Genomic DNA, 17,076 nt, shown 5'->3' with positions numbered 1-17,076 from the left:
GTGGTTCGGATTTGGATTTAGTTTTAAATAAATATCCTATATTCAGTGCTTTTGCATTTTGAAAATCTACTAGATTTGGTTCAAAAGTCAGATTTAGATTCAGACACGAGTGTAAATATAGGATTCTGTTCGTGGAATTGGATTGCAGATTTGAATATAATTTTTTTTTTTCAAATTTGAATATGTGAATATCCAAGAAACTGTGAGAATATATCTGGCTCGAAACACTATCTGTTGACGCATTCGTAATAAGAGATACCACCATTTCTCTCCTAACGTTTCTCAGTCGCATTGATTGGTAGATATCCGTCTGCCTTAAGATATCAAAAAAGTACCACACACTCGCATGAGTGATTAAAAGCTTGATCTTGAGAGAAAGTAAAGATCACTTTCAATTTCCTTTCTAAAAAAATCCTTCGTGCAGTAAAGTTGATAACAAAAATGATTTTTCCAACCTTTTTTTTATGTTTCCCTCGTACCGATTTCATCAATGCAAGCCATGATTTTTGGCATCTGAAGATTTCATGATAGATCCAAGATAATTAAATCCACCACTTTGCTGAATCGACCCTCGGCACAAATATCCAGTTGCGTAAAAGTAAGTGCGTCGTATTAAATGCATAATGTTGCTGATGCATCTTCCTACCTTATTAAATCCATCTCCATACACGCCCCGTGTTGCTGCATGTATAATAAAGGCCCTCCGAGTCAAATGCTGAAGCCTGAATTCAGGTAAGACAATAACGCTCCTGTATCTTGCAGCCAAAGCTTTTAGCTACCTCTATAATAACGAAAGGTTAAAAAGAAAAATCCAAATATCAAGAGATTGGATCCAAAAAAAGAAAAAGGTGTTCGTGGTTTTCATCAACTTAACTGCTAAATCAAAAAAATTTCACTCATTTGCAGACAGTTTGCTTAAACTAGATAGTCCCAACTTCTGATTTGCAAACATTTCAAAAAATGACTTTTAAAACTACGTTGTAATCATGTAAATGAAGATTGAGACTGAAAAAGTTGACTGGTTGAAGACTCTCTTTAAAATCGGACTCTCTCCCTCTCTCATAAATTCTTGCAGGTGCAAACTGAAGATGGATCCGGGGCTGAACCAATCCCCAAGAAAACGCCCCAAAGGAGACAGAAGCTTCTCAATTAGCCAGTCCCTGCTGCACTGCACATGGGTGTCAACTGATCAATGGGTGTATGTGGGCCACTAAATAGATCTTGCTGACGAGCCAAATCGCTTGCTGCTTCCCTGCTTGCCAAATTCACTTCACCTTGCTTAACTAGCAAGGTTGGGCTTCATATGATGGTATAAATTGCAGAGTCTAAATGTAAATCTTACTTGGACAAAGCGACATCAGACCTGCGCCTCCTATGCTTTTAAACCTAACTAAGTTGCCAAATGTTCTTGTAGCTACAGGTGGTCATGCTTCGTAAGTGTCATACCGCATGAATAAGATGCCAAATTACTTGTATGCTTAAAAAAGCATGCATCACGAAACATTTGGAGGTCTGCATGTGAAGGTTTAGATAAGATCCAGATCCAGGTTCGTTCGACACCCTCCGGTCCACCTTCATATTGGATCTGGATCTGAATCACCCGTCTTCGGGTCGCGCCATCGTCATAATGCATGCACAGGCAGGCAGGCCCCACCTCTGCCTCCCTCTCATTCAAATCCAATCCAGCACGCGAATCCGCCGCTTCTTGAACGATGGACATGGACTCCGACGAGAATGCCGCCGTGGCAGTGGGGGCCCACAGCAGGAGATGCCCACAAAAATAAAAGCTCGGCCGATGCGTCCAAGACCAACCCAAAGCGCAGCCAATCAGGAACTGCCAGCTGGAGCGGCGCGAAAGAGAAAAAGCGCGGTATTGCCTCGCCCTTTGATGTTCACCATATTTGGGAATCCCTCGGGCCCCGTTTTGACCGTTGACTGTGGCTGACGTGGGCGTCCCCTTTTTCCCCTTAAACAGCACTCAGCCTTTCAGTCAATTACGTCCCTTGCCACCACCCCCCCCATTTCTCCTCAAAATTTATACACGATTGAACCCTGAAAAAAAAAATATTCATCTTTATTAATTATATATTTTTAAATTTCTCGAGAATTATATGTCCTATATTCAGGAATATCCGGCAAGTACTTGTGTGTTAGGACAGGACGATTTAATTGTGAGATTATTTCGGATACAATCTGTCAAATCTAGAAGTGAAAATAAAAAATCCAAAATAAATGCTTCAGTAAATTTGGGAAACAGGGAGGGCAGTTAGGGTAGCGGGTATGATATAAAATGCAACGTGGAGATGTGACCTCCGTTTTTGTTTAGCTTCAGTTTCGCGTTTCAGGTGCGGGGAGAGAGAGAGAGAGCTGACTGTGAGCAGCAGTACTGTAACAGTTGCACTGTTGCAGCAGTGGCGGTGTAGTGTTGGTGGAGGAAGTGAGTCACGGTGATGACTGGTGAGCAGGAGCGCTACTGCTCCGCTCTCCCACCTTTTCGTCTCGCCCTTCTCTGTAGCTTAGTTCTCGTTCTGTAGCTTAGCTTCTTGTATACGCTACCGCTATGGAATACGAAAGAATGGAGAAGATCGAGGTACGAAACACTTTTTCTCTCTCTCTTTCTCATACCTTTCATTTCATGATTTCATCTCGCCTCGATCCGCTCGAGGTTTGGATCGTTTGCTTGCTTTTTGCTGCCCGAGCGCTTGATCCGTCCAAATCTGGCTTCTGTGCCGTCGGCGTCTCTGCTAATACCGGGGGAGTCGTGTCGATGACTCGTGCCTCGTTTTAGTGGTTCTTCCGAGCACTTCTGATCGCCTGCGGAGATGGAGATCGGGAATGCGGTCCGTCGGCCCAAGGTGAATATGTTCTTTAGAGATGGGAAAGGCTGCTGAGAGTTTATTTCTGCCGGAATCGGGGCGGGATCTATCATTCTAGGGTTGTCATACGGTGCATTGCTGAGAGATTCTTACTCGCCTCATTTCTTTTTGGTGTTGTGGTGGGGAAAGGTCGAAGTTGAGGTGCTTCTTAGATCGAAAAATGGGAACTTGTTTGAATTTTTCTTAAAAAATCGGTTTTCTGAGATTCAGCTACCTTATATCTTGTTTTTAGCAGTAGGAGCGGGATGACTCATCACTAATCATCGTAGCCTTCGTTGAAGTAGCTGTTCTAGCAGTAATAGCGGTGGAAATAGAGTAATGCTTTAGAAGTAGTACAATAGCCCACTTGTCATTGTCGTCGTTGTTGTTATAGAGGCAGCAGCAGCTCGTTCTATCGTACTTGCTTCATTTTGAAATTGAAGCCTGATAGTCTTACATTATTTAAACGAAAAACGACGACTTGTAAAAAATTCTAAGGTGTTTGAAACTGAGGAGTTCGAACTCCTAAGAACAAATTAATCTTAGTTGTTAATGAAACGACTTGGAAATTTGTTACTCTCTTGAGTTATTTTCCGGTTTTCGTTGACAATCCTCGCTGCTCACATGGAAGGTCATCGATACTTGTTACTCGGTCTAAAGAACGAAGGTAATGTTGAATTGATTTATTAATTCTTTTTGGAGAGAAAAAGGAAAAGATAACAAAATTTACTTGGGAAGTGACTGGGAATCCAGAAAATATGCGTGTATTGCTTTACTTTTAGCCCCTTTTTCGGCGGAAGAAAGTAAAGACTTTGTATTTTCTTATTATATCATCGTCCTTATTCAATTGACGTTTACTTTTTCCCGGATTCACGATGCTCATCTTTGGCTCGTTCCACTTGGATTGACTGCTCTTTTTTTTTTTTTGTAATGTGTTATTTTCCAACTCACGTATTAGCCGGTTCAAGGTCACGCCTTATTTATCTTGTGCTGTTTGTTGCAAATTGCAATTGATGGTGGAAGGTTCAAGGCTAAATTGAAAGAGACCTTCTATCTAGGTGCTTTTCTTATCCAGTGGCCACATAAATTGAAGAAGTTTTGACGTTTTGTTTTCTTGGGAACGTTGGCAGGGAAGTGTCTCTCCTAACAAGCTGAGGCTTAAACTATTGCGCATTCAGAAAAAGAAGAAAGAAGGGGAAGAAACAGAAACCGTGTGTTCGTCATTCAGTAATGAGAAAAGCGAGTTGGATGACCAAGGTTGTCACTTGTACATTGTACCCTTAAGATTATTTCTGACAAGAAAATGGTGAAATTTTTAGAAACTTTGTTTTCTGCGGTTTCATGGCCCTTGCCATATTCGTTCTTCATTTCCTTATTTTCATACATGGAAGATGAAGCGTTATGTACTTATATTGCATGTCATCCCTATGTTAACTTTTTCTCGGAAGCGATTGTTTTTCTTTGAGTGGGGAATGGCATTTTTAGGTTACTTATGGTGCCTTTTTTTGTGTCATGCTTGTTTTGAGCTTTCAAATATACATGGTAAAGGATAAGCTTTACAATTCTTCCTTTCAATCTGTTGATTGTTTGCTCAAGTGGGAAAGAATGCATCTAGCTGCACTTTGATCGATTTACTATGTTGAATACTAATTTTGACTTTTGAATAAACAGCGCATGACAGTTCCTGCAAAGACGTGGGTGTTATAGATCCTGAAACTTCCACGGTAACATCAAATGATGTGACATGTCCCGATTCTAGTCTCATGGTTCATAATCCTTCACCCCGGAAGGATGAAGACAACGGAAGAAATTTGAATGGTTTAAATCAGAATAGATCTCAGGAAGAAGGTTATTATCCTGAGCATGACAGTGGGCAGGAAAATGGCAGTATGTCAGGTTTCGACTTTCAGAGGTCGAGTCAGCATAGGGTTATCTTACCACCATTTTCGAAGCCTGCGCCGTCTAAATGGGATGATGCGGGGAAGTGGATCCCAACTGCTGCGCCTGGTGATAATCAGATCAGGAATAAATATAAAACTGGAAATTGTCAGCCACAGGTTGTTCCTTTGGTGCCAAAGAAATCAGCATTTACTCATGGAAGTCGACAATCCAGTATACCAACAAAAGTTGTTACTGAAGTTGCTGAGCGAAGAGCTTTTGTGGCTGAGGAGGTGGATACTAAACGGATTGACTTGAGTCATGCCAAGAAGGATACGAACATTCCTAAGTTCTGTTTTAGTCCTGCCGTGTCCTGTCCTCTTCAGAAGACGGGGAATTGGGGAATCGAGTCTTATCCATGTGCAGATGAGTTTGGAGATTCATATTCTAAGCCTTCAGTTCTTGCGGAGGTTCCTGTCTCAGATTCAACAAGTAAGCATGCATTCCTTTTGTAATTGAATTAGTTTGTTCTTCCGACATTTGGACAGCCCTGTTGAATATATATATATATATATATATATATATATATATATATATGGGTATCTGTACATTGTCCTTGAAATATCTAGGGTACTTTTTCATGTTCTTTTCTTGTATAAAAATACTGAGCATCGGTTTGATTTTGTAGTAAATTTTAGCAGACATGACTCAACTGCTTCCATCAATGGCTCTACAACTTTGATTCCTCCACCATCAACAGTAAGGTCTATCTCCATGAGGGACATGGGCACCGAGATGACTCCTATTGCTAGTCAAGAACCTTCAAGGACTGGAACACCGGTCAGAGCAACAACACCGACTAGAAGTCCTGTTTCATCTAGGTCTTCGACTCCTGGACGTGTTGCACCTGCTTCATCTCTCTCAAAAGCGGCTAGTAGTGTTTCAGGCCAGCAGATTGAACTGCCAAAGAAAGAACTTTCTGAGAAAGAATTGCAAATGAAAACCAGGAAGGAGATAGCAGCTCTTGGTGCACAACTTGGTAAGATGAACATTGCTGCATGGGCTAGCAAGGAAGAAGAGGAGAAAGATGCATCTACCTCTCTTAAGACCACTCACATTGAGCAGACACCTAAAAATGTTATTCAGACACGTGCTGCCGCATGGGAAGAAGCAGAGAAAGCTAAATTTATGGCCAGGTTATTTTTATTCAACCTTTTGGAACCATGCAGTTGTTTGGTTATTGCATTGCACGTTTGTTATGCAAAAGAAAAATTGATCAAGCAATTGCATATGCCCATAGCAATTTATTGCATATTGCATTGCACGACTTTGTGGCCGTCATATTGGTGCTTTATATTTGAAATTCAGTGAATTTGATTTTGTACTTTTTCTCTATTTCTAGATATGAAATTTTTTACTTGAAATTGTGCAATTCAATGAAGATTATTCGACAGGTGATATATAAATTTTATTTCCAAGATTCTCTCTTGCCAAGTAAATTCGAAGAACAAGATTTATTGCTGTGGTTTATTATGCCGTTAGCTCATCAGTTTGACTAATTATTTTGCCCGTACTGGGGTAAAGGAATAATGCTTAATCACTAGTTATTATGCCGTTACGTGGATAGAAGAAAATGTTTACTCTCTCACAGATTTCGAAAGGAAGTGTGCTTGAACAACTGCAGATACTGAACTATAGATATGAAACTTGAAATTCACTTTGATATGAATTAGTTTGAATGGATGAATATAAACGCCAAAGAAAAATATGGCCAGTTGTCACACAAATTACGACTAAACAACTTTTTTATGCTGCAAATTATCAGAACATAATATATGTACTCATGCGGACAGATGAATGTAGCTATGCTTGGAACCTTAGGAAGAAGGTTTATAGGAAAGCTTCAACTTCATTCTGCCTTCTTGAATAACAGGAAAAAATATGGGAGATTTTTTTTTCTTTTTTCTTTTTTCACATCTACATTCCTCGTGGCTCCTATTGTTTATTTCTACTTGGTGAAGGAAAATGGAAGGGCGAGGACTGGGTTGGTCACAGCAGTGTTCTTTTTCTCAGCTTAAGAGAAGTTCGTAACTGGTCTATAATTTTATGCTAGTTTCAACTGAAGCGAGAAACTTGTCTGTTTGGCATATGCTTGTTTTTTTCTTGGTATTGTGATTCTTGTTAATTCCATAGTGTTAATGAATAATGGGCACAAGCTGTATCACCTAGGGACGCTTACTTTATCTGATTTACTGAAAATTCCATTCACTCGATTCAGGTATAAGCGTGAAGAGATTAGGATACAAGCATGGGAAAACCACCAAAAAGCAAAGGCAGAAGCAGAAATGAGAAGAACAGAGGTATTTGTTTTGACCCTCTCATCTAAAGTAAATCCCCTGTTTTAGCATGTGTTTATTTCTTGAATTTGCTTGAAGATGTCCGTCCTCCCTTCACCTCATCAGAACACTTGTTTGTCATTTTTATTTATTGTATGCTGCTGTTCTTGGATGTTGTTGTAATTCAATATGCCCAATGTACTCGATTATTCAGATGATTTAGATTTTCCACAAAGCCTCATTATTTGAAAAACCCTTTTTATAGCCAATTATGATTTGTCCAATTTAACAATTAGTGAATAAGCCCTATCTGCATGATGTGCATGAACTGGTTAGACTTCAAAAGTGCTAAATTTGTCTAGTTTGAAAAGGTCAGCATAATGGTAATTCTATATCATGGTTCTTGCCAGGACGAACTTTCCACCCAGTTCATCCAACTGCATAAATTTGGTTTTCACATTAATCCTTTATGCCAAGAATATTTCACTTTGTCTGAATGCGTCCTGTACATCCTGCCATAGTAATGACTTTTTCTGTGACTTCCTTGTTAACATATGTTGCTCTAGCTCTCATCATAGTGTTTGCGTGCCAAACTTTGATTCTCTCATGCATTGAGTTTAACTCTTATCATGCAATTCACATGCAAAGTCTTTATCTCTCTCATGCAATGAGTTACTATATAAGGATCTCACCAACCCCTGGATGAGCATTACTCTATCTGCATTTGCAGGTCAAGCTCCATGAAATAACAAATTGTTCACTTTAAACTTTAAAGTACCTCAGTTCTCTATCTCTATTTATGTCAAGAAATTACAACCAGTTTGTTAACTGCACGCATTGATTCACAGTTTGCCTATTTTCATTAGCTATAGTTTCCTTTTCTATGTTTGTTGTTTATTGCTTGTCTTGGGCTAATGAACTCTAAGAAATTTATTGATTTTTATTAGCCTTTAAGTTTTCCGAGTTTCCTCCTTTCCTCCTTATCTTCAGTATCCCTCGCGTTTCATGCATGACCGAGGAACTTTGTTGAATTTATATGGCACTGGCGCCCTGAGTGCTCGCGCTTTTATTTATTTGCGAATTGCAACTTTTTGTGTTTCTTGGATTTTGTCGTGATCTGGATTACAAAATGTAGCATCTTTCCTGACTGTAGTGAATCATGCAGAAGTGCAAACTGTCACGTGTCTCGCTTGAGAATGTGCTATACAAAAATCATTGTTCAAAACTTGTGATCAGCAATTATGCTATTATATTTCATATTATACTATAATTGACACCCAGCCTACGGCCAATGCAAGTCTGGCCTTATTACTGTTTCCACCCTCTAGTTTTTCTTTTCCTGATATGATTACTAATTTGCCACCGGTTAATAGCTGTGCGCTGCAGTTGGCAAACAAAAGGGATAGTATAGAATTGCTATCGAAGGATTTGGAGGGGATCACTATCTAATACAAAGAAGATAGTGATCCGTCTTGCTTTAATCATAAATAATCCTCTTCTTAGTCCCCCATGATTTAACGCCTAGTCTGTGTTCTCGGCAAATTGAGATTGTGGATGGGTAGTAACTCTTTGCTGATCTATTTCTGGATCAGATGTAATGAGACGTAATCATTCTAGGCTATGTTTTCTTCGGGCAAAGCGTTGCTGTCAACACTGGAATGCCTGCAAGTACAATGGCATTTCTTGGTTCTTCATGGGTTCTCAGGTTTACCTACGTATGAAGCGTTTGACATCCCTAATTTGTGTCTACCACACTTTAACTTTATTTTCCTGTATTTTATGACTATATGTCCTGTAATCTACAAGCTGCATTTGCTTCCTCTAAATCTGACGCCGTTCTCTGGCTCTTCGCGTTACAGGTGGAGATTGAAAGGATGCGAGGCCGTGCACATGAGAAGCTAATGAACAAGCTAGCTGCGACTAGGCAGAAAGCGGAAGAAAAGCTTGCAGCCGCTGAGGCCAAAAGAAATCACCAGGCTGCGAAATCTGCACAGAAGGCTGAATATATCCGGAGGACTGGTAGGATACCGTCGTCTTTTTCCTGCTCTGGCTGGTGCTGTTGAGGCTTCTGTCCAGTATCATGTAACCGCCGAATGTCGTAGGTGTAATTCTAGAAATGTAGCATCTTTTCCCTTCATCTCTCGATGCCTACTCGGTTGCTTCTTCATCTCCTCCTCTTTCCCAAGCGATGATGACATGCAGGCACAGGCCTTTGGACGTACTTCAGCCGTCCGAGAGACAAGAAAGCTCGAAGTTATGGTGCATGGTCGCACACATTCACACGTATCTGATAAGGGAATTTTCTACATCCTTTAGAATGGTAGGCTAAGTTGAACTAACGGAACCAAAGGATAGGCTAATCCTGGGGTTTGGAGCTAAAAATTCTAGCTAAGGGGCACTAAATATAAAAAATTTTAATTTTAAGGGGCATCATGAAAAAAATTATTCAGAAATGTCAATAAAAAGTTAAGAAAATGATTGGGTTCCATATGGGCAGTTGCCCACACCTCCCTCCAACCCTGTTTGGAGCTAAAACCCGTTTTCCAGTGGCAAAGCATACTGTCGCTCCTTATATAGTTAATATTGTTCTCTGCTGATCGACGAAAGTAACTCGAACGATTGGTTTCCTTAGGAAGTTGGGCTTTGCTATTTGGGTTTAGTAATGAAATCAGATCCAATTATGCGTTGTGTGACCTGAGATCCGTGACATTGCTGGATATAGATCTGGAAGCATTTCCTGAGTTTAAGGAGGCCAACAGATCGTCTATCTAAACTAGCTCAAATTGTATAAGGAGGTCTAGTCATGCATTTACGTCTGATTCAGTAGGCATAGTGTCCAACCAAAACAAGCTTACTATTTGATGAGGAGCAATTACGAACATAGATTTGTTCCAATTGCAAATTGTTTTTATATCGGTACCAAATTCATGTGATTCGAAAATATTTGACAACAAATGTCTTACATATACGGATGTGTAGTATTTATATATTATAGTTAAATGTTGGCTTTTTGGGGAACGTGATAAAATTTTGTTTATTTCAGTTCATTGCTCTATTTTTAGACGGCGATTTCCTTGTTATGATCTAACAGGGCCCCCTTGAGCACTAGTTTATAGTGGGGAGGGAGCATTCCATACCCTCTCCTGTTATGTCATAAGATATAACCACGTGATATTGTTAAGGCATTTATTTCTCTACATTAAATGCTAGGAACTTGAAGAACATGCTTCACTTAATTGTAAAAGTAGGATCTACTTTCTTGTATTAACATGTATCATGGATATAAATGGGATACGTTCATTTAATACTTTGTTTCACGGAATGTAGCGTTCTGTTAGCCAATACCTCCTTTAACATCCTTTTTTTTAGGTTCCACCTTTTTGTCTAAAAAAAAAACATTATTAAAGACCTGGGTAATTTTCAAACAATTAAATGTATATAATTAATAATAAATACAGATATATTTTAGATGGCTCTTCAGTATGTGAAATTTCAAGAGGTGCACTTAAAATCACATTACAATAAATAAATTAAAATGGTTTATAAGACGATGAAACGCGTTTAGTGTGGATGTATATATCTGTCCTTCCCCAAGCTTGCCTTTTAACGTTTCAAGTTTTTTATAAATACAAGATTTATAAAAAGATGACGTCTAAATTAGATATTATAAACTAGAAAAGGCGTAAGGCTGTTAGAAATTTTGTGCAATTTGATTTTTGCATTTAGTTTTTTAGAACGTTGAAGTTCAAATAGTTTGAATGCTTGAGGGCCAAGAAGCAGAGCACACGCACGATTGAAATTTGAATGGCATCTCTCTCTCTCTCTCTCTTATATATATATATATATATATATATATAACCAGCAAGCCCTTTAGGTCGAACCGTCCAAGAGCTACTTCCCCACTCTTCTATCCTCATTCCTCGTCTTCCCCATCTTCCCAGGATTTGCGAGCCTCTTCCCCACCTCGCTTCCGCCGTCCGATCTGCTCCAGATGGAAGCCGATCCATATCAGATAACCTCTTTGCCCTAGCATCCCCATCTCCACCTCTCCCCTTCCCTACCCAAGTTCCTCCTGTTCACGTGAGTTTGTCTTCTTTCCCCTTCTCTGAGAGAGAGAGAGAGAGAGAGAGAGAGAGAGAGAGAGAGAGAGAAGGAAGGAAAGAGAGGGAGAGAGATGGAGGGAGAGGCCTATCCGATCATGGATGGAGGTTCCCGCGACTCGAACCCGCAAACCACCTCTGAGGACGAGGCGAATAAGAGGAACACGGATTGCGTCTACTTCCTCGCATCTCCGCTAACGTGCATCAAGGTATTAATTCCGTTCACTTTCGTTGTTTTCTCCTATCTTCTTTTGGTTTGACGGATGCCCTTTTGCTTATTTTCTGTACTCGTGCAGAAGTCTGTCCCATTTTGCTCATTGGGCAGGCCTTTCTGATTTTGGTTTTACTGTTTATGGACCTTGGTGGAGATCTTTGTCTCTGTTGCCTTCCTCATTACATATTCCTGTGGACATCCTGATTGTTTCTTATCCTTTTGTCTGGCTCCTTCTATTGGTTGTCTGGTTATAAGCTTGAGCTGCACTGCTAATCGAATAGATCCCTTCTCATAAGATGGGCTGAATTTGCGTCCATTGCTTATGCCGGTAACAAGATTATTTTTACCCATGTTGTCCTTCCTTGTCATGGTCAGCAACAGTTCAGGTTTTCGAAGCATCGCCTGTATTATTGTCTAGTTCGCGATTCCTTTTTTAGTGGAGGGTTTAGCGACAAACGTTTTTCTTATATGTCACTTAGATGCTGTTGTGGTAACGTTTAGCCTTCAGAGTAGGAATACTTTCTGGCAAGGGAATGACAAATTACTTTAGTGCTAATCATGTATGTTCTCGAACCATTTTTGTAAAGTGTCGGATATGTGGAGGAAGCTATTGATATTCTACAGAAATTTCTGAAACCAGCATAAAATGGTTTTCAAGCTTATGCTGGTAAGGATGATTCCACACATATACGGATGCAATCTCCATATGAGCAACCTTCTTTTGGAAGTTTGAACCGATTTCCCTGCTAAGTATTGGCCAAATGAATTAGCATAGCTCCTTTTTCTTTTTTTTTTGGAGGGGCGGGGTTTGGTTAGGGGGGTGGGGAGCGTGGGGAGGCGCTCTTGTGGTTTAATTGGTTGTTATATTTATGCGCACTTTATCAGGTGAGAGTCTTCTGATGTCCAACCTTTTATAGTGATGGCAGTGATTTCTTTTTATTCCTTGATATGAGTTTATTGTTCTTTTCACCTGATTTTCCTTGCTTTGCTCTCTTTTGGAAGCTATTATAACTCTCAGCCAATTTTAGAGTTGAAGGCTCCCTCTCTTGGTGCAGATTATTTGGGCCTTAGGGAGGAGGGTCAGGAAACCATACTTTTCCAGCTCCTGCTTGTCCGCTCTTGCCATTAATAGATTAAAAATAAATGAACCAGACAGGAACCCTTTTAGTATTGAGCTTTTGTATGAGATGTGCTTGTGTATTCAGTGCTGTTAGCATTGGAAAACTGGATAGTATCTGTATATCTTGAATGACCATTGTTAATCATTGTTTGGCTAACTGGAGATAAGCTCTTGCAGAAGCTAAGAGGCGTTTGTTCTAAATGTAAATCATATCCTGAAAATTCTTGTTGGGAATAGAAGTTGAGGTCATTGGTGTCTTTTTTTTTTTTTTTCCCAGCATACTAATTCAATGATGTTGGTTAAATAGTCCTTAAGACTTAATCGAAGCTGGATATAACTTTGTCAAAATGTGTCTGAGTTGCTTTAATAACCTGGATTTATGTGATAATTGCAGTTCTCACAGAGTCAAAAACTGAAAAGCACATAAGCTCCCTTAGTGATGGCTATGGTGCAGAAGTCTATAAGTATTTGATTTAATGTGATATATTAGTCATTCAGGCATCTCTTGTCCTTTTGCAAGCAATAAGAGCAAGTTATCTTGTGACACTCTGCCACTAAACTTTCTTTGGGGTTTTTTGGTATTTGGTTTTAGCAATTTATCCTGCTTTCATGGTCTCCAATTATTTACATCATTAATTTTCCATTTACTGTTCTCTTGTATGAAAAATTTCTCTTGTGCTTCTATTCTTCATATAATAGCTGGACCTAAAGACATGGGTTTGGCCTTTCTTGTTCACTAGAAAGGTCCCTAAGGATATTCTTTGTTCGTTTTTCTCCAGGGAGCTGATTGTGAGTATCGCCATAGTGAAAGTGCAAGAATTAACCCAAGAGATTGCTGGTTCTGGCTGAACGGCAATTGTTTGAATCCAAAATGTTCCTTTAGACATCCTGTAAGTTCAGCTTCCCATCTTCTGGCCAGTCATGTTTGTGTTCATCGTTTCCAATTTCTGGCATGCGAATTCCTGTAGTTGTCTATCCAGTCATGTTTGTGTTCATCGTTTCCAATTTTTTCATCTTGCATGCTATGCCCTGCAATTACTGCTGTATTGGTGCTAAGTGCTAACAAATAATTGCATATTCTTGGATGTTCGTGCAAGTGCATCTATATGAAAATTTAAGATATGATGCTTACCTGAGGCACTTTGCTTATGGCCATCCTCTTGCCTGAATTAGTTTACCTAGAGCTTTTGTTCTGGATGACGTCAAGATATTTTTTATCTATCCTTCTTCTGTCAAGTTGGTTTAGTTATGCATTAACAGATGTATGGTTTAGGCAGGTAAAGTGAGATTGTTACCCCCGACCTGCCCTCCGGCGGTTCTGGTTATCACATCTTTAAACTACAGGAGAACACCGTTTTGTTTTTCTTTTTCTCTGATTCTGATTTGTGGTTGTCTTATATATGGTGTTTCTCATGCACCTCTTTGTTATTGTTTGTGTACTTGTTCTGGACAAATGAGATCTCATATTTATTTCTTGGCTCTTCTTCCATCCATCCAGCCACTTGATGGATTTCGCGGAGTTTCAACAAATGCCTCTGCAGGCCCATCTCAGCCCTCTTTGCAACCTGCAATGCCAGCACAAGCCCCTCATTATACATCTGCTCCGTATCACCCTACTTCTTACACTTCTAACAAGCAAAAGGTCCCTTGCTATTATTTCCAGAAAGGGCTTTGTTTGAAGGGTGACAAGTGCCCATTTATGCATGGTTCACAGCCTGCAGGTGATTCCACATTGCCTCAGACTTCAAAAACTGCTCCTGTTTCAGATCCTCAATTTGCTAAGAAAACAGTGAATGGAACTGAGAATCCAACTTCGCTGCAAAGGAATCCTCCTCAAGCATTTGCACTGCGTGCTGTTGAGGTAGCTCCAATAATAACAGCTGATGGAAAAAGAGGAGCTTTGCCTTCTGTTGGAAACGTAGTTCAAAAGAATAAGACACCTGCAAATGTTGATGACAAACCAATTAGATCCACACAAGCTGCCACAATGGTACCCAGTGGAAGTACTTCAGTTAAGCCTCGACTTCGCCAGTCCCAGTCACAAGATGAACGATTTCAAAATGGTAAAGATGTTGATGAATGCTTAGGTGAATCTTCTCCTGGCTTTGATGTTCTTGTAGATGATGATCTGGAAGAAGAGTATTTTGATTCCGACATGGAAAGAGCTCCAGGTCATGGTGGCAGGCATTTGAATTCCCAGCGGGAGTTTGATCGCATGGGATCTGGTACGGATACTCTTGGTGAGTTTGATGAGGAGCATGGGGAATTAGGGCCTTATGATGTATATGGGCGGAAGCAGGATCAATTTGGGTGGGAGCAAAGTCAGGCTCCCATGGAGAGGGTTCTTGAAAGACCATCCATGTCAGAGCGAAGGCTGTCCTCAAGAGAAGAAAGCCCTGTTCAGAGAGAGGGGCGGGATTTGCGTCATCGGCTTTCAAAGCGAAGGCGGGTTAACGAACCAAGAGCTATTACCAGTTCAAATCATCATGGAGATCTATATAGGAAAGATGATCAATTTGTTGAGGATCGGTATCGTAGGCATTCTCGTCAAGAAAACTTGCAGCATTCTAGCACTGAAAGCTCCTTGGGCAAGCGTCTTCATGGCAGAATAAAATTTCCTGGAAGACCCTCTCCAGAATCGTCTTCTGAACCACATTCTGATATGGAATTGGAACAAAGAAAAATGAGGGGAAGATCATCTCCAAGCAGGGCAGGCTTGCATCTGGGAAGAATCCGTGAGAAGGTAAGAGGAAGGACAAATGAGGATATTGCTACTGAGGGGAGCAGTTTTAGAGGTCAAGCTATTAGAAGCGAGGAGAGAAAAGCAGATTCTCTGGATTTTGCTGGACCAAAGAGCCTTGCAGAGCTGAAGAGTGCAAAAGTTTATGAGACTCAAGAGGAACGGAATGTTGTTGCTTCAGCAAGCAGACAAGCTTTGAAGAGTCAAGTTGTCCACGGTGAAGGAGAGAAGGGTGTGGAGCTGAGGAAGTGTATAATCCAAGACTCAAATGCTTCACTTTCATTTGAAGGCCCAAAACCCCTTAGCGAAATACTCAAGAAAAAGAGAGAAACAAGTTCTGGACACAGCAGTGACCTGAAAAAAGAAGAAAACCAGATGGAGAAAACACATGGCAACTCTGATATTGCAGATTTGCAGACGCCAGTGGCTGAGCCTGCAGAGCCGAAAAAAGAAGCTACTGCTGGCAGTAGCCACAGTCCCATAAGTGCTGGAACTGATCAAGATAAATTGGAGTTGACAGATGAAGTCCACCCTTTTAGAAATGATGAATCACCTACCGAAGCAGATTATAATGCCCAGGAAGAAGACGCTTTGATGTTGGACTCTGAAGACCAAGTTGTGGGGAACCCAGAAAGGGACAGAGAATCAGAAGATGCAGGAATCGAAGAAAATCCAGATGGAGAAGATGAATATGAGGATGATGAGGATGGGGATGACTTTGCAAGAAAGTTAGGTGTTATGTTCTCATAAGCTAATTGATATGGCAAAGTTGCATAACCCAGGAGCTTCGATGTGTTTGTGTTGGAATGTCCACAGCAGTTTCTTAATGTGGAGAGTTTTTAGTGATATATGTATGGCAGAAGAGGTGTTTCTTGTATCGTAACTGCTCGGAGGCTTGCGGCGCAATCAGAGAGGCAAGCGAACAAGTTGCTTCAATTGCACAACTGTTTGACATGTTTCCTTGGAAATTTTTATTGTATTACATGGCAAATCTGATATTTAAAGAATTATCTCTGACCATAATATATGCATCATAAATCAAATTTTATGGGCATTATTTGAATCTTCAAGTGTATTGTGTACTGGTTCTTTTGTGTGTGTGTGTGTGTGTGTGTGTCAGACTGCACTACAGCCGCCATCCAGTGATTAAAGATGGAAGAGTTGAACTGGATTCAAAGTTGAGATTATTCTTTTTGATAAGAGGTTTTTGGAGTGTTTTGTGCATATTATAGGTATATGCATTGTTGGATGGCTGTTTACTCCTCTCCAGCTGGATACTGAATACCGGTTACTGGAATTGTTGGATGGAGCCTTCGTTTCCTTTTGATGTTGGCACAATCGATGTAATTTGTGCCGAAAATTATTGGTACACGTACTTGTGAACCTATACATTTAGGTGATTCAATTGCTGGTGAGTCGGTTTTTGTTTGTTACTAACTAGATGCCTCGTCATAAGAATGAAGAGTTGCTTTTCATTTTGGAAAAGAGGACGTTATTCCATATGGGTATTTTTATCGTCCTCGAATCGCATCGACATTACTGCTTGGCCTTTTTTGTTTTGAACCGTTTTGACACTTTCTGATCCGTTGTTGGTTCCTATACTTTTGTTTCTATCCAATCATCAAAATAAATAGTTACATATCTTTGACATTTATTGCATACCTTTTGTTTTTTAATTGGTAATATGCAACTTGGTTTAAGGAAAGGAAAAGCTTATGAGAAATCCTGTCTTAAATTTTCATTGGAACAACGGTGAGGAAACCTATGGAGCATTTGATTGTCCTTTTATTTAAAATCTTCCGGATTTGAAAACAATAGATTCAGAATCAGGCC

General features: G+C 40.1%; 2 protein-coding genes across 3 annotated transcripts; both read left to right on the top strand.

Moving 5' to 3' along the window:
• The first annotated feature begins 2,320 nt into the window (after window positions 1-2,320).
• LOC116260004 (uncharacterized) lies at window positions 2,321-9,206 on the top strand. 2 transcript variants are annotated; one of them, XM_031638055.2, is made up of 6 exons: window positions 2,321-2,590; window positions 3,986-4,112; window positions 4,527-5,225; window positions 5,422-5,929; window positions 7,012-7,093; window positions 8,929-9,206. In XM_031638055.2, exons 1-6 carry the CDS (start codon window positions 2,561-2,563, stop codon window positions 9,130-9,132), a joined length of 1,650 nt encoding a protein of 549 aa, XP_031493915.1. In that variant the 5' UTR covers window positions 2,321-2,560; the 3' UTR covers window positions 9,133-9,206. The 2 variants fall into 2 exon arrangements, with proteins under 2 accessions (XP_031493915.1, XP_031493914.1); XM_031638054.2 differs by lacking the exon at window positions 2,321-2,590 and adding an exon at window positions 2,597-2,855.
• Window positions 9,207-10,935: 1,729 nt separating this feature from the next.
• On the top strand, window positions 10,936-16,313 carry LOC116260567 (zinc finger CCCH domain-containing protein 19-like). The gene is made up of 3 exons (XM_031639023.2): window positions 10,936-11,378; window positions 13,283-13,393; window positions 14,002-16,313. Exons 1-3 carry the CDS (start codon window positions 11,244-11,246, stop codon window positions 15,991-15,993), a joined length of 2,238 nt encoding a protein of 745 aa, XP_031494883.1. The 5' UTR covers window positions 10,936-11,243; the 3' UTR covers window positions 15,994-16,313.
• Window positions 16,314-17,076: the final 763 nt, after the last annotated feature.

This window comes from Nymphaea colorata, chromosome 9 (assembly GCF_008831285.2).
Source record: "Nymphaea colorata isolate Beijing-Zhang1983 chromosome 9, ASM883128v2, whole genome shotgun sequence".
Classification (NCBI taxonomy): Eukaryota; Viridiplantae; Streptophyta; class Magnoliopsida; order Nymphaeales; family Nymphaeaceae; genus Nymphaea; species Nymphaea colorata.
Note: the sequence above shows the minus strand (reverse complement) of the source record. Positions and strands in the feature narration are given on the sequence as shown.